The sequence below is a fragment of the Bactrocera tryoni genome, chromosome 4 (assembly GCF_016617805.1).
Source record: "Bactrocera tryoni isolate S06 chromosome 4, CSIRO_BtryS06_freeze2, whole genome shotgun sequence".
Taxonomy (NCBI): Eukaryota; Metazoa; Arthropoda; class Insecta; order Diptera; family Tephritidae; genus Bactrocera; species Bactrocera tryoni.
The window spans coordinates 64,525,185-64,543,705 of record NC_052502.1 but is presented as its reverse complement, the minus strand read 5'-3'; the positions used below and the strand labels follow the sequence as shown (position 1 = coordinate 64,543,705).

The 18,521-nt window shown below is 37.9% G+C and overlaps 1 protein-coding gene across 1 annotated transcript in view; it reads left to right on the top strand.

The window, feature by feature from the left end:
• LOC120776196 (MAP kinase-activating death domain protein) overlaps positions 1 to 18,521 on the top strand; it is an 86,094-nt gene that overhangs the window by 21,048 nt on the left and 46,525 nt on the right. The window contains 4 exon segments of the mRNA XM_040106822.1: positions 11,579 to 11,827; positions 13,179 to 14,225; positions 14,287 to 14,648; positions 14,721 to 14,847. Coding sequence (XP_039962756.1) covers positions 11,705 to 11,827; positions 13,179 to 14,225; positions 14,287 to 14,648; positions 14,721 to 14,847 — 1,659 coding nt within the window. The 5' untranslated portion in view covers positions 11,579 to 11,704.

Sequence of the window (18,521 nt, the reverse complement as noted above, 5' to 3'; positions counted from 1 at the left end):
TTTCCAGACGATTTGCATTCAATACATATTTTGGAAAAATTTCAGTTATATTTTTCTAGATGGCAACTCTATTTCAGAACCATTTCCAAAAAAGTAGATAGAAGAAGACTTATTAAATGTTTTGGAGAATATATCTAAAACTTATAATACACCGCACATACTATGCCTTGCTGTTTGCAGTTTTCCTTTTGTTTACTGTTGGCAACTCAATTTCAAAATTTAGTTGAATATAATATTTACAAAATAATAATTTTCTTAAACGGTTTATATTTAGCACGTATTTTGCAAAGAGTTGTCTTTCGGTCGTAAAATGCAAAAGAGTAAATATTAAATTTTGTTTTAAACTTGGGAAAACGTTTACTGAAACATTTCAAATGATGAAAAAAGTTGATGGTGATCGGTGCCTATCCCGTAGTTATGTGCATGAGTGGTTTAAGCGATTCCAAGAAGGTCGTGAGGACCTCTGTGACGATCAGAAGTCGGTCGTCTTCAGAAGTCAAATATAAAGACAATGCTGTTTTTACGATTCCGAGGGTATTGTACACCGAGAGTTCGTCCCACCTGGCCAAACGATTAATGCTGTGTTTTACGGGTTTCAGGACATTTCAGCTATCCAAAAGGCGTCGACCGATATTCTCAAGAGTATTCCAAAAAATGACCTTAAACACTCATTTGAAATGCTAATTGACCGGGCTAAACGCTGTATCGAAGCACAAGGAAACTACTTTGAATAAAAAAATAAACTTTTGAAAAATATTAATTTTTTGTTGTTTTTTTAACAGTCCTGTTTCTTTTGCGGCAGACCTTGTATGTAGATCTTAATGAAAAATATTTTGAAAAACAATAAAGTGATTTTCGATGATTAAAATTTCTTTTTGTTTTCTAATGCCGAAATATATATATCAAAAAACTTAGTAATTTTAGATAAATTAGAATTTGCCGAAAAACCATTGATATCGCTCTCAAACCAACTTTTACTATTTTTGTTTGGGGGGAAAAGGGAAGAAAATGAAACAAAGGAATTTTCGTTATGGAGTTTCCATAAATATTCCTCGAGAAATTTTATTATAGGTCTCTGATGACACGAATCACAATTTTGCTACTTTCTCAGTGTTGTCGGATCACAATATTTAGAGTTATACCTCGTTTATATATATAATCCGTTATAAGTTTAGCCATTATACCGTTGGAGTAAGTGTTTATTCCCAGCGTCTGCGAGAAAGGCCTAAGCCGCCACCAATAGCACTCTGAACACCGCCTCCAAAGATTAAGCGACCTCCTCTTGGTCTGCCGTTACGTCTATTGCCACCATTGTCTCCATTACCATTATCATCGCTGTCACCATTATCGCCGTTGTCACCGTTGTCACCATTACCTCCATTTGAACCATACCTTCTCCAACAATGCACCTGACCGGCCAAAAACACGAAAACCAACAACAAAAGTAAAGCTTGCAATCTCATTATTTTAGCGCGTGTAATAGATTATGCACTTACTTTTACAAGCTAGCGACTTTCAACTTTTGAATACAATTTCAGTGTCACTCAGTAGTTTTATACTCGAGATTTCCTCTAGCAGAGAAAATAAATACTCGAAATTAAATTGTCGCACTTGATACTTAATCAAATGATTGGACTTATTCTAATGTGTTTTTTGTCGATCTAATTACTTAGTCTCATAAATGTGAAGTATTATTATTATTATAATGTGTTCATAATTAATGTAATTTAATTAGCGAATCGTGATCGCTAAAGGGGGCGCTATTTTCTCTGCTTTGAATCAGAAAATGATGCAATCTGTTCGCTGCTAGTCTAACATTAATTATTGAGTATTTGATTGCTTATGGTTATATTAAGTATGAGTATGTAAGTATGTACATTACTTCCAGCGTTTCAAAAGGTAGAAATAGGCTTGAAATTGCAGATAATAATGTGCCTAATTGTTAGTTTTTTAATATGAAAACTTTAGTTTTCAAAAAGGTGTTAATGGAAATCGATTTGATAAGAGTTTAAAGATACCGAACACTCTAACACGATATTTATGAAAACATGTATACGTACAAGGTGACTTTATAGTTATTATACGCTAAAAGTCGTTGCAGTTAAATTATGATGGAAGCGGGTTATGCTTCAATTGTGTATTGAAAATAACGGATGATCCAAGTAGATATGTTTTTTCAAAGCTTTTTTGACAGATCACGCATGAGTCATGTTAAGCTGTCAAGTTATTTTTGTTCCGTTCGGTTTAGCATTTCATCATGGAAAATCTTGCGTCTGACAACGTTTACAAATCGTTCAACTTTATTACGAAAATTCACGTTCTGCAAGGAATATGTTTCGCGCGTTTCGTTCTACTTATGGTCAACATAATCGACCTATTGAGCGTACTATTCGCAACAGCATCACACATCTTGAGACCTAGCATTCATTATTGGATAATATTTGACCGAATAGACCATATCCAGCAGTGAAGAAAATATAGCAGCCGTAGCTGAGAGGGTACACGAAGAACGTGGAGCGTCAATTCAGCGCCGTTCGCAGCAACACGGACTGACGTATGGAACGACTTGTTGCATTTTACGCCGAGATCTTAAATTGAAAGCGTACAAAATACAGCTTGTGCAAGAATTGGAGCTGTTCGACCTTCCCAAGCGACATTGTTTTGCTTTTGAAAAGTTCCCAGAAGATCGGCTCGAAGAAGAAGAAGAAGGCTCGAATACGTTCCAAATTGGAGCCCATCAAGCCCAATGACGCCCATATCTAGCGCAATGGGCAACTTGAAAAGATTTAAAAGCTACCATTTCAGAAAAGCAGGTGGAATCATTGGTCTACATTTCTTCAAAAATTATGCCGGTGCGAACGTAACCGTCAATGGTGATCTTTATCACGCCATGATAACCGACTGTTTGATGTCTAAAATTGAAGCTCGTGATCTCGCCCACATATGGCTTCAACACATCGCATCAATAAATGGATTTATTGAGAGAACACTTCGTTGATCAGATAATTTCACGTTTTGGGCCAGTCGATTGGCCACGAAGACCGTGCGATATCTCACTGTTAGACTTTTATCTGTGAGGATATGTAAAGTCTGAAGTCTATCCCGCACTCCAATCCCGCTTCGATTCTGGCCTTGGAGCAAAACGAGTCATGGAAAATTGGACTCAACGGATGGACCAACTAAGAAGTAAACTTCAGAAAATAAATGCGAAAGAATGTTTTTTTCGAATAATAATGAACATTACCCATTAAGTTTGAAGTCTGTGTTCTGTATTTTTTTTTTTAAAGAAAGGAACCTGGAAATCGATCAAGCAATAGTTTTTTCGTAGTTGGTATTTTTTTTTATAAAGCATTGAAGAAAGAGCAAAAAGCGGAAGGGAGATATATGACAACCTAATATCATCACCAATTTATTGGGTTGTCAAATATCTCCCTTCCGTTTCTTTGCTCTTTATTCAATGCTTTATAAAAAGTGTTACAGTGATCGGATTTAGTTCAAATATGCGCCGTTTCGTTCGATAATCTGTTTCCATCTAGACGGCGACTTCATAATACCGCCCTCTAGCGGATTTGCCATTAACGAAGGAACATTTTTGAAATAGCGCGAATTTCAGTCATATTTGTAACTTCGGCGTTTGAATGAAATTATAGATTGATTTTGACCAATTTTAGGTTGAAAATTCCATAGTGTAAAACTTTATTTCGATGTGTTCTTTAACAGGTCAATAGAAAAGTCCTCGGTTTACCATATAAAATTCCATTTTTTGGGCAAATTTCTTTTTTTTTATTCAACATAGTTTCCTTCAATTCCATTCCATAATAAAGATGCCATAACCTTGCCAGGCGACTGTTGCGTTTTTCCACGCTTTGTAGAGGGTTCATCATGTGCAGTCCACTGGAAAAAGTAGATTGAAGTTCGGAGTGAAATATCGAATATTGGGTAGTCGAACAAGTCTTTTCGTATTTTCGCCAACATTGGTCAATGGTGTAACGCGCAGGTCGAGGACCACACTAATAAAGTTCCACCAGTTTGTTGGCAAGTCATCGCCAGAGACCTTAATAATACGATAGGTTTGCATATAATTGGCGAAAATGTATGGTTTTAGGTCCATTGACCAAATATTGGGTAGTCGAAAAAGTCTTTTCGTATTTTGTCAATAGCTGTCGTTGTCGTATATCTCCAGTGCTACCAATAACATTGTGTCATACTATATAGTGTTGGCGGTTGGAGGAAATTGAAAAAAAGTTACAGCGAAAAATAATGAAAATAATGAAGAATCTCGCTATATTTTGAACTTTTGGTATAAAAAGGGGAAAACTGCCACGCAAGCCACAAATGAAATTTGTGAAGTTTACAAAGACGAATAAAACTATAATACTCTGTACCAACTGGTTGCAAACGAATAAAAAAATAAGTTGAAGTTTGATTAGAAATACGAAAAGACTTTTTCGACTACCCAATATTTACACTACACCAAATGTTTGAGATATGAAGTCGACATCCGACATCTCTTCGTTGAATATAAAGCAAACTTCGAAAGTCTGATGAAGGAATTTTTCTGAACTTAGTATATCCGAAAGAATAATACGTTTTTGGAGAATGATATTAAGCAATACGCAGCGTAAATAAAGTAGGACGCACCTCTCTAAACCTTTTGATACCAGATGAGTTTCCAGATAAGGCTATTTTACGACCTCCTTAACTTCTTAATTTACATTATTTTACGCAGAATAGTAGTTCATTGGGCGGGAACGATATTTTGCTGCTTTCTAGTTTGAGTTTGCTTCTGCAGTAAGTATCTCAATACTTTGTTGCCAACAGTTATGAAAAAACTCAAATATTTTAGAATTTGCACGCCTGCCATATTTATTATTTTAATTTAAATTGTTAAATGCTTTCCTCATTAAACCTTTGAGCAAGTGCTTATTTTGAGCGTCCGCCAGAAACGCCCACACCGCCTCTGAATCCACCACTGAAACCGCCTCCTATACCTATACGACCTCCTCTTGGTCTGCCGCTACTTCCATTGGCGCCATTACCATCAGTATCACCATTGCCACCATTTGAACCATCGGTACTTTTCGCACCGCGCACATGACTAGCCAAAAACATGAAAACCAAGAATAAGAATAGCGCTTGGAATCTCATTTTTATAAGCACGAGTAATAGATTATGTCGTTTCTTTTCCACTTCTGAATTCAACTTGAATCCGGCTAAGCAGTTTTATACTCTAGATTTTTAATCAAAGATAATGCCAAAGATAATGCAAGTTCTTCAATCAAATAGCCATAATTAAAATGTAATTAGTTTTATGATTGATTTGAAATATAATTTTTATTATAATGTGTTTATAATAGAAATAATTTTATTAGCGATTCGTGACGATTTAAATTGGTATAATCTGTTGCCGACCGATTCTTGAGTAATTTATTGCTTACGCTCATTTTAAATACAAACGAGCTGGGAATTATACTTAATTTACTTTAAACATTTTTATTATGAAAATTTACTTGATAATAAGAGCAACACGTGTGAAGTTGCTAGTTTGTTAATGAAACTGTATTGAAAGTTAACAGAAATTGAACAGGTTTTAACTCCTACAATCTATATTTCTCCATTAAAATATTGGTCACAAAAGCAAAAAAATTCGAAAACATTCAAAATTGACTGAATACTGAAAACTACTTCTACTACTTGTATATTCTCGGTTCTTTTTGTATCATATCTACTAAAAAATCCATTATTTTTACATTAAATTAAAGGTTTGATTTGGCCTAAACAGAACTAACTGATTTATGACAAAAAAAGAGCGCGAAATGCTGGGGTATGAGTAGCTGGCCGACAGTGGTAGTGCTCGAAATTTCTACAAAAAGATGCGACGACTAACGGAAGGTTTCAAGACCGGAGCATACTCTTGTAAGACCCAAAGTGTTGATCTGGTGGCTGATATTCAGAGCATACTGAAGTTATTGGGGGAACACTACGCCAGCATACTGAACGGCAGTGAAGGTGTAGCATGTGTAGATCTGGTGAACCCGATTGCTCGATCGATGATGAAAGAATAGTTGCATTTGCCTGACTATGATGAGGTTGGAATAGCAATTACCCGCCTTAATAACAACAAAGCGGTAAATGCCGATGGATTACCGGCCGAGCTATTCAAAGTACATGAATCAGCTTCTTTGCAACATATGGTCGGATGAAAGCATTCCCGATGATTGGAACCTACGTGTGCTCTGGCCAATCCACAAAGAGAGGGACGCCACAATCAGCGCCAATTACCGTGATAAGCCTATTTGTATATTAACTTGGTATCCCCGCAAAGCTAATACGGCTGTGTAATCTGACGTGGAGCCACATCCAAAGCTCTGTCAGGATCGGACCTCTCCGCGCGGTTCGATACCAAGCGAGGTTTCACACAAGGATACCCTTTATCGTGTGACTTCTTTAATCTGTTGCTGGAGAAAATAATACGAGCTGCAAAGTTAAATAGAAAATCTTCAATCTTCTATAAGAGCTGCTTTCATACGCCGATGACGTTGATATCACTGAGTTTAACAACTGCGCCGTTCATTCTGCTTTCTACAGACTGTATAAGGAAGGGAGGCGTGTGGGTCTGATTGTGAACGAGGCGCCATATAACGAAAGGAAGAAAAAACTGACGCGCTGTTGTTAACTCGGCTATAAAAGCGTAAGCGATATCTACGCCAGTAACGGTCAAACATATACCGTTTTTATAAATAACACTCTAATAAAAATCTAATTGACCATGATCATTTACATTTGATTTTGACATAAGTTTCCACTTCTCAGCACCAGCAACAATCCGATTCAGAAATGGAATGAAGAGAAACTTAAATGTGCGTGACAGAGTTAGTACAGTTTACTAGGAAACTTGGAACGCCAGATGTTATACCGCCATTATTAAATGGTACCAGGCTAATTATAGGGAATAGTACGAGCTACTTTAGACTAATTTTAGACATGAAGTTTTCAAGGAAGCCAAACTTAGACGTTATGATAAAGAAAACTTAGCACAACCTACAGCACTTTACACCTGTAAAGGATGGAATACGTAGCACTAGCTACAGCACTTTACATCTGTGAAAGGATGCTTAGACCCAAATGCGGACTAGCATAAGGGGTATTATTAGTTAAGTTCCCGTTACTACCCAGTACCAAGGATTTTCGTAATCCTATGGAATTGAACTTAAATTCGGTTCCAAACATTGCTTTACCTTCCAGAGAAGAGTGGGAAAGGGGCAAGATGGACAAGAACACAGGGATCAGTATTTCTTGCTCTGACAAGGCGCGTGCACACAAAAAGAAACATATTGATATACATATACTGTAGCTTTGAAGTCATTAAAGCCTTTTAAGGTTTAGTGGATATAACATACTATTTTACGATAAACTTGTAATGGGTTGTAGAACATTGTGATATTCCTGGTAACTGTAAAGCGGCTGAATTAGCCGGAACATTCATCACCCAAAAATTAGTTTCCGACAAAGAAGGTACATACATGTAATTGCCTCTGGGTACTTGTAGATATTTAATAGTCAAACATCTTATAAATATAGCTGAGTCTCGCTGGAGTCAATTATAACTTGCTCAATAAGCAAACAAAAGTGGCATGAATTAAATATGGGGCGCATATGCCGGCAAATGAGCGTAATTTTAGGCCCGTTGGTTACACAATGGGCCTGCTAAAGACCTAGGTGCCTCGTCATACAATTCTTCTACCTATCTCCTTTCTCCTGTAACTTTCTTCCCAAATATTTTCTACTGTTTTCCTTTTTCCATCATGAACCAGTACAAGAAACTATTCGCCAAACAGCCATTAAAGACTCGAAATCAGTAATTACATGCACATTTGCCAATAATAAGTCAATTACTTTGTATTTTCACCAATCAATCAGTCATTAAAGCTTTATCGGCAAACTTGCACCACGCTCATTAGGCAAACGGCAGTCAGCATGTGGCGCGCAACGATAACAACGAACTCTATTTAACTTAATGGTGCACAACATGTGCTGGCGCAATACAAGCCAAAGCTGAGTCCACCCACGGCAAGTTGAATGCCCTTTAAACATTCACACAACTTCTCCATTACTTCAAAAGGCGCAAGCTCACTCCAACCATGTTGGTGTTGCATGTTGACGGTAGTACGTGGCATAAGCGGATATGCTACAATAGCCACTGCTCAACCCACAAACTTGACGTACCACGCATCAAACGCGACTGCTGCATGTCAAACAGCACGTGCTTCCTGCAGGCGTCTGCAGCAACACCCACACATGCGAAAACTGGCGGAGCGCAGCACAATTGGTGGCATGCATAATATGCATTCTTTAATTCGTCGCGAAAGTGTCTGGCTGGCAGTCTATGTGGCTGTGTGGCGTGTATTCATTTGTGTTTGTGGTGGCTTGTATGGAATTTAAGTTACGTATACGCCGTGTGTTGCTAATACATGCAAATTTTCCTTTCATTCACTTTTGCCTTACTTCGTGTTTAGATTGCATTGTTATCGTTTATCTTTGCAGCCACATTTCCATAATACATTTGCATGCGCATATGTGTGTGTGTGTATGTGTGTGTAGTAATAGTATTCAAGTGCAGTTGTCATAAATGCATTTTATCAAGCTGTGTTTAGACTGATAAGCATACTTAAATTCTTAAGACTAAAACTTAACAAATGCAATAAAGGACTTAATAAATTTGAGAAAATAACGTCTATTACTTTAAATTATTTCAATGAACATTAGTACTAACGTAAATGAGTTGTGGGAATGACTGTGCGGATTGTGGGAAGAAAGGCTAAAGACTAATGAAGCCACGATACTCTTGAAAAATAAAAAATTGTCCATACATGAACTTAATTACTCAGTTTGTATGACAGTTAAGAGCTTTCCATAAGAAAAATTGAATGAGTTAGAAGTTGCTGGTTAGTTTAGACTATGTTTCAAGCTTTGAGAAGTTGAAACATTTGTCCTATGTGATAGCAAAAGCTGTTAGATAAGGCCAAACAAATCATCGAAGCTCTTTGAGTTTTTCATAATTCGCTTAAAGTGGCTAATTTTGAATTTAGCTAGTACGCTAATTCAGCTAAACGCATTTTCTTCTTCTTTCTTTCTCTTTTAGACACCGCTTATGCGATTTTAGCCAAGTTAACTACTGCATGCCAGTCGTCTAGACGCATCAGAGGCATTAAATATTTACATCCGGGATGGTACAAGATGGTTTTATGGGAACCGTTATTAAAATTGAAAGTTGGACGAACTAGACCAATTTCGACCAAATATGGTTTCACAGCGTATCTTTGTGTCTGAAAAGGAAAAAATGGAGTAAAAACTTGATCTAAATTTATACTATCTTTATATATACATATAAATCTTCTGACCGTGTGTTTGTAATTTTTTGTGTGTGTTCAAGGAGATTCGAGAATGGTTTAGATTCACAATTTGGTCCACTGGAAAATGTTTTTTTAAATTAATTTTTTATTTGTAATTAATTGCTAATTTTGGAATGTTTGACTGATAGATTGCGCAACCATCGCAATATCCAATATTCAAACTTTAAATTGGTGTAAACGTGCAATGCTAGTACTTTCCGGACAAATGCTGTGCTATATACGTTAGAGCCACTAAATTAATAAAAATAATGCAAGCTTTTAAAAGTGAATGGCAAATGAAATCCGACAAAATACCATTAAATTCACTGCTTTTTAAATTGACAAAGGTGTTATAGAAGTGAAAAGCCAAATTGAAAAGTGAAACTCAACTCACTCATCTAATACCCATATAATTTGCTACATCCCTAGACGTTTTTATTGACACAACATATTTCTCCAAGGTAAAGCAACTTTATATGTTTACATTCAGTTACACATAAATGTATAACGTCATGCCATAAAACCCATTAAAACGCTAAAAGTCACAGCGGGCTTAAAAAATTTACGATGTTGTTCACCTGTGTCAGCAAACGTTCCGTAATCCACCTGTTCACGGATCCCTGCTTGCAACCAGACAAAGAGTCAACAAACTTCGTTAATTGAATGCCGCACAGGACACGCGAGAATACACAAGGACACGCGCTGTGTGGGCAAGTGTGTCAGCTGCTGAGCTAGTGTTATTGTTTTTAAAATCGACCATTTGCAGCAATCAAGGCATTTTCATTTTACGAGCGCCCAGAAGCTGTAATACAATTCTTTTATTTATGACCTAACGGCAATACATTAAAAGTAACTGCAGGCTGAAATTTTTAATGGTTCATTAAATTGAGAATTGATTTAATTTTTTTTACAGTAAGTGTTACATGTACTCGTATAAAGGAATGTAGGTGATGTAAAGTTCGTTAAAGTGTTAGTTTTTTTGATAACGTAATTTTTGCTCAAGGGGTTTGACCTGTATAGAGCACTAAAGAGGTTTAACTTTGACAATATATGCTGGAAGTAGGGAAAAGGGAATCTAATTTACATATATATGTACTAGAGGACCCGCCCATGTTTTACTGAGGCTGATACATAGGTAGTACTACTAATACCATCTATATGATTTCTATTAGTTAGATTATACGTATAAGTTAAGGAATAATCGCATTTTTGATGAAGCAACAAAAACGAATCAAAAAGCATTTCGTGCGTTAAGAAAGAATTGGTTTTTGGGGTAAAAATACTATTGAATTCGGGCTGTGCATCAGAGTCCAATCGATTGTCAGCCTGGTGGACTGCATATTAAGAAACGGTGGAAAGACAAAAAAATCGGCTGGCAAGGTTATGGCATCAGTCTTGCAATGCTTCGAAAAGATTTCTGTATATCTCAAATTTTAATAGACCTTTTTATCAACACTTCATTTATGCCGCTTTTTTTTACGCCAGATCTTTTGCAATTTTAAATTGTCTGTTAAGATACCCCCTCCAATAGTTAGCAGGTATGGAAAAAATATTATAGCTACCCATAGATGTATTGAATCACCCAATTTATTACTTCAGAACGAACAACTCTGTCCGCGTTATGAAAACATGTCTACAGATGTCGCCTTTTACTTTGGCATCGTTTTGTTTATTGCACGTTTACGCCAATTTAAGGTTTGAATATTGGATACTGCGATGGTAGCGCAATCTATTGGTTAAACATTCCAAAATTAACAATTGATTAAAAATTAAAAATTAATTTAAAAAACACTTTCCAGTGGACAAAATTGTGAATCTAAACCATTATCGAATCTCCTTGAACATACACAAAAAATTTCATCAAAATCGGTCCAGCCGTTTAGGAGCAGTTCAACTACAAACACACGGTCAGAAGATTTATATATGTATATAAAGAAATATATTGCTCGTGGAACTCGGTACCGACCGTCCTTCTCTCAGATCCTTATTTAAGTTTTTGTTTTGCTCATGCACCTCAATGTAAATATAGTCGCCTTATAGGGTCCCAGGGTTATTTTAGGTACGAGGCTAAGGCGTTGGTTGACACAAGCCCTTAAAAAGCACTCAACGCATAGAAGTAGTTCCACCTGACACATCAACTTTATTGATAGATATTAAACATTTTCTTTATCTTTTTTTACTTGCAGCCACACTTAAATCAACAAAAAGATATTAAGCTCAATCTTTGCAGCCTGAGCAGGTGCATCCATTGCTTACGGTCACACCAGGCTATCAATTTTGAAGACAAGAAGTTTTAAGTAAAAACGTATAAAATGGCTGAACAACAGAAACTGTCGCTATGTCCACGTTTGGTAGACTACATGGCTATTGTGGGTGCACGCACTACTCCGCCCATGCCGAAAGGATTGACCGGCAATAAAACGCCACCCGTGCAGGTGAGTCGGAAAATGTAAAAATTAAATGTGTTTCAGGTTCTTCTACACTTGGTATTCCTCTTCCTCTGCTTCCCCCGGAGGTTACTGCGTCGACTAATTTCAAAGCTGGAGCGTTTTCATCCATTCGGACGACAGCCAGCGGCCTAGCCAGCGTAGCCATTGTTTCTTAATTCGCTGAACTACACACATATGTATGTCAATTTCCTCTTATATATCGTACAGCTCATCGTTCCATCGACTGCGATATTCGGTATTGCCAATGCGCAAAGAACCGTAGATCTTCTCCAGAACCTTTCACCCGAAAACTCGACTCATCAGATGTTGTCATCGTCCATGCCGCTGAACCATATAGCAGAACGGAGATTATGAGTGACTTGTAGAATTTGAGCTTTGCTCGTCGAGAGAGGATTTTACTTACTCCGTCCGAAGTAGCACTTGTGGGAAGAGTTATTCTGCGTTGGATTTCGAGGCTGATTTTGTTGTTGTTGGTGGTTCCGAAATGGACGAAATTATCTAAGACTTCGATGTTATGGCTGTCAACAGTGACTTGGGAGCCAAGTCGTGAATGCGACGACTGTTTGTTTGATGACAGGAGATATTTCGTGTTACCCTCGTTCACTACCAGAACCATTTGCTTCGCTTCTTTGTCCAACCTAGACAAAGCAGAACTAAGGACACTGTTGTATGGCCAATGATTGTACACTCTTGTAGAATAGTGTACCTTTTCTATTCAGCTTTGCGGCTTGAATAATATTCTGCAGCAGTAGATTGAAGTTGTAGTACGAAAGGAAGTCGCCATGTTTGAAACCTCGTTGGTATTGAACGGCTCGGAGAGATCCTTAGCAAGGACCAATCAGTTTGTTGACGGTAGGCTTTAATCTTTCACAAAGTACGGTCGAAAGAACTTGTAGGGTCTACCTTTTGTGGATTCCAATCGTTCTACAAAGAAGCTGATGCGTGCTCCTATCAATTCTTCGCCGCCGTATTTGAATAGCTGAGCCGACAATCCACGGGTAATTGCTATTCGAACTTCTTCTTGGTTGGGCAGTGGAATGTCTGTTCCATCGATTGCGTCATCAGGTTCATCATTTCCTGGTGTTATGCTTTCACTGCCATTCAGCAGTGTTGCCTCCACAATTTGAGTATGCTCTGGACCTCAGTCATTAGATCACCTATACAAGAGTATGTTCTGATCTTGAAACCTTCTGTTAGTCACCGCATCTTTTCGTCGAGAACGTTCCGATATTAAACGTGTTTCATAATGATAACATATAAAGAGCTTTCTACTTTATGACCTTAAAGCAGATGTAAGTAATACAATTTTTAATAATTAACACATCACCACTTTTAGATACCGGAATTGTTGCGTCGCTATCCGCCCTCCGATCACAGTGACTTTCCACTCCCCCTCGACATGGTATATTTCTGTCAGCCCGAAGGTTGCACCAGTGTAGGACCGCGTCGCACAGGCTCAGCAATACGTGATATGACGTCATTTGTATTTGCGCTTACCGATAAAGATTCCGGCAAGACCCGTTATGGCATCTGTGTTAATTTTTATCGGCCAATTGAACGACATACCGCGAATGCGGATCGAGGAGCTGTGAGCGGCAACCACGGTGCTGCTGGACTGGGACAAAGCACAAGAGGTCGTCGGAGCTCCGCTTTCCGACGTGAGTCCTGGCGTAAGAGTATGGAGCGTAGCTCGGACTCAGCATTTAGTAGGCAAGTTAATTGTACATATATTCTAGCATGCACATACTCATCATAAACACGAACACATCGTCATTACATCATTAGAACACATGATGCTAAACGACGTATTTCTTGTAATAGTTACGGCCTCTTAACTTCTTCTAGCGACTACAGAAGTAACGTCGCTCCAAGTGATTCGGATCGTGAAATGACATCACGACGTGATTCGGATCCGCCGAATCAGCATCATTCAGCGCATGGCGCGCACGGACAAATGTCACAACAACAGCAGCAAAGTCATTCACAGCAAGTGCCCAAACTGGGTTTGATGGCGCCATCTGCGGACTCGGAGTCGGGCGGCAGCCATTCGCCGTCGCCACGTGCCTTACGTAAGCGCACGAAGCTACGCAATCAATCGCTCACCTCGCTATGCATCATCTCGCATCATCCGTTCTTCTCGACATTTCGAGAGTGTTTATTCATACTGAAGAAGCTGATCGATGCCTGCAATGAGTCGTCATCGCCCAAACGTTTGGGCGCTTCACAAAAGCAAAATCGTGACAATGTGTGGACGGTGCTCACTGGTCATGCCAGCGCCGAAGCTACCTCGTCCATAGTGTTGCACGATGTACGCGAGATTGAAACGTGGATCTTGCGTTTGCTCTCCACACCTGTACCTGTACCGGGCTCAACACGAGTTGAGGTATACACTGAATAGTTGTTAATAATAATTTAATATATGTGTGTTTACGGTTCACTCATAGGTTGAGGTGCTCTCACCCACCGTGCATGAGCCGCTGCTCTTTGCATTACCAGATCATACACGTTTCTCGCTTGTCGACTTTCCGCTGCATTTGCCGCTAGAGTTGCTCGGCGTTGAGACGTGTCTGAAGGTCTGGACCTTGATCATGCTGGAAAATAAAGTGCTGTTTCAGTCACGTGATTATAATGCGCTTTCCATGTCGGTAATGGCATTCGTCACAATGCTCTATCCATTAGAGTATATGTTCCCGGTGATACCGTTACTGCCGACATGTTTGAGTTGCGCCGAACAATTGTTGCTGGCACCAACACCATTCGTGATTGGTGTGCCGGCAACATTTCTTATGTACAAAAAGAATTTCCGGTAAGTACTTACAGTGTTTTAATTAAAGTGAAGGGGAGAAAAAGAATTGGATTCTATTTTTTTTTTAATTAGCTTGCCGGATGACATCTGGGTTGTGGACTTGGATTCAACAAAGTTATCACCGCCAACTGGCGGTTATGAAGAGATACCAGCTCTGCCAGAGCCTGAAGGCACCATACTCAAAAATCACCTGAAACAAGTAAGCAATATGATCATTTTAATAGAAAAGCGTTGACAGTTCGAAAAACGTGTCCTACAAGCTATTGGAGCTTTCTAAATCTCTTCACACAATAAAATAAAAGAACAACTTTTTAAAATTTACAACAATTTGAAGAAATTCATTAACGGTGCAGATAACCTTAAATATATGTATATTATACTAATTGTTTAGCTTAGCACAAATTAGAATTTGTTAAAAGTTCCTTAAATATTATATTAACTTTGCTTTAAAGGACACAGTGCAACGCTTAATGTTTAAGTATTTTGTGGGGAGAACCAACCCAATAAAAAAAAAAGTAGCTCGTGCTAGTCATTAAAGTATACCAGAAACGGAAATTTACATAAACAATAACAATACCAACATCTTAATACCATGTTCAGACCGAAAATTTAAAAGATTAGATTATATTTAAGCATATCATAACCCAACAGTGTTCTCACTGCCGTTAGAAAGATCAAAAAACAGCTGTTATTGTCATTCAAGAATTCACATTGCTTAATATTTATCAAAAGAAAAGATTGTCATATAGTATTTTGAAATAAAAAGACGGCTTTTTTTAATATTTTCCATATAATAGAAATAATGGATGCATTTTTTCATTTGTTAAGTCGATTTTCAGATGAAATTAGATTCATTGCTTTAAAAAAAATTTGTTTGTTTACATTTTTTTTCCCTTTGTAGTGTCTAAATCAGCTGTGATAATGTAACAGATTTCCAGTGCTGACAAGTAGATTGCGCAAAATCAGAGTCGCACAGAGAGATTTAGCGTGGATCAGTTTCAAATCATTTCAATGAAGTGATTTGGAACTGTCATTTTTGTATGGCGAAGTCTTGATAAATTTTTAAGACTATTGGGATAATCCATTCAACAGTCGAAATCGTGTGATTAAGTGTCGGTCTGAACATGGTATAAGGGGTTCATCTAAAACATGTGCGATACAATTTATGAACATTTTGATCTTCTTCCGCAAATTTCGCTAAAAGCAATTTCATGGCAGTTAGGGCAGAGATAAAGAGATGCCCAACTCATCTCTCATTGGAAAGCAACTGCTAATGGTTAAAACCTCCTGAACTCTGTCAACTGTTAAAGTTCAAAAGGTTTTGAAGTTTAGCAATTGGAAACGTTGGGTGTTTGAATTTGCAAGAATTATTATTTTCTCCAATCTGGCTTCAATGGAAAATGTTAAAAAAACGCTAATTTCGAGGCGTTCTTACGCTGGCATAAGTTGAACCTCCCGTTATCTCTGGCTAAAGCAACATTGAGCTCTCTGACGAAACTAAATTAAAACTTTTTTCTGCAGTAAATTTTACAATAAGATCTTCAAGGCGTTGACTAGTATTAGTCTAAGTTTGGTTTGGTTCACACTCAAAATAATAACCCACAATTTGTTGCATAGTGTAAACTGTTCAAAAATTGTTTTAATGTTTTTTTTTTTTGTAATTTACATACTTTTATGTTGATTGATGTATATACAGTATTTTTTGTACACTAATTGTATTGTCTTTTCTTTTTAATATCAAAGTCTAAGTTTTTGACATTATTTTCTTTCATACATTACATTCCATTACAACTTGTTGTTCAATAAACTCATTATGTATAAAATCGTCATTAGTATCAATAACATTGCTATTCCTAAGAAATATTATTTAAACTAATAAAATATAACTAACGCAGTCGGTTCATTTTATATAGAGGGTGAGGCGTTAAGATTAAATATTACTGTAGTCTAGAGACCTGATTGCCGAGTGTTTTTGTTAATTGTTAAAAAAGCATTTGATATTATTACAATAAATTTTTTAACGTTTGTTTCTTTATATTTAAAGAGTACACAATGAAAACAATTTATTGTTTTTTTTAATTGCTGTGAAGGCTGTGAAGATATAAACATAATTTTGGAAAGCTCACTGCAGATTTTTTGGGGAAATACATATATCAAATATTTTGGTTTCAACCAGTGGCGAACGCAGGAAAAAAATTTGGGGGGGGGGTTTTAGGTAAAAAGACAATGTTTCATTATTTTATTCACAAATTGAAGTCTAATCTTCTTTTTTTTTGGGCCATAACATTTAAAATCTCTTCCTCCGTCACGTCTATATCTCTATGGATATTCAAGAGAGCCATTCCGTTCAGGTGTGCTTCTCCAGTTTTATTTCTTAAATGTGTTTTAAGCCTGCGAAGTGAGGAAAACGAGCGTTCACTTGAAGCGTCAGATATAGGGATTGTTGCTCCAATCTTTAGAAAACGATGCACTATGTTTTAACACCCCAAAATCCCCCCCCTGCGTTCGCCCCTGGTTTCAACATAAATAATCAGTCAATAATCAATGATTAGATTTTGAACGACAGCTATATGCTGTAGTGACTCGATCTGCACAATTTCTTTGCACAACTGCCTTGGGCAATAAGACATGCCGCATGTCGAGAAGACATCACGTCAAATGAAAAAATGTTGTTGTTGTAACGGGTACCTAATCCCTCTTAGGATGGTAAGGGTTAGATAAGTTGTCATCGAGGCCATCCTTCGGTAAGCCCAGGAAACGTGCCTTTTCCTTGGGGTCGGACTATAGGGAGAGGGATGTCAGATGTGTGAGGTTAGCAGGGCATGCAAAGAGGTGGTTAATGTCATGCGTGGACTCGTTGCACGCTGGACAAATGTTTGATATGTCAGGGTCTTTACTGGATAAGTAGTAGTTTAACCTACTACATTACCCATAACGAAGCTCCGCAAAGGTCGTTCTCAATTCTCGCGAGCTCTTCGTACTCAATGGGTGGTGGTTCGACTTCAAGTACGCCATGCATTGAGATGGAGTCGGTGAAGGTGTAAATGGCTCACTGTAAATGACGGTCAATGCATATATAAGGTTAGTTGCGTTCGAAGTCTGTTCGAAATATTATTTTATGTCGGCAATGCAGTTGATGAGAACCTCTCGATGCTCCAGACAGGTGAATGCAGTGTTCTGACAAGTCTTTAGCTTTCTCGTCTGCATTTCACTGTATACTTAACGAAGCTCCGAAAGGGTCGTTCTCGATTCTCGCGAGCTCTACGTACTCAATGGGTGGTGGTTCGACTTCCAGTACGCCATGCATTGAGATGGAGTCGGTGAAGGTGTAAATGGCTCACTGTAAATGACGGTCAATGCATATATAAGGTTAGTTGCGTCCGAAGTCTGTTCGAAATATTATTTTATGTCGGCAATGCAGTTGAGGAGGACCTCTCGATGCTCCAGACAGGTGAATGCAGTGCTCTGACAAGTCTTTAGCTTTCTCGTCTGCATTTCACTGTATACAGGCGACCATATTGGTGCGGTGTAGTTAAGGACCCGCCCGCCGATTGCTTTGAATGTTGCCAACAACGTGGCAGTTTTTTATGGCAGCTATCATGCAGCTGGTCCGATATCAACGGTTCCAACACTTGGGTTGCTTTTTGCGGAGAAAAGGACGTGAGCACAATTTTAGATAAGCGAACGCACATGCCTAAATCGCCTCAGCTCGTCATGCTGTTAATTTCTACATATATATTTTTTATAAATTTATAACTAAACCTATTATTAAGTCTTGAGTTCAAGTTAAACTTGTTAAATAAGGGTTTCTGAAACCCTTTATATATGGTCGAAAATATATGTATTCACTCAAAATAATTGATCCTAACGCCA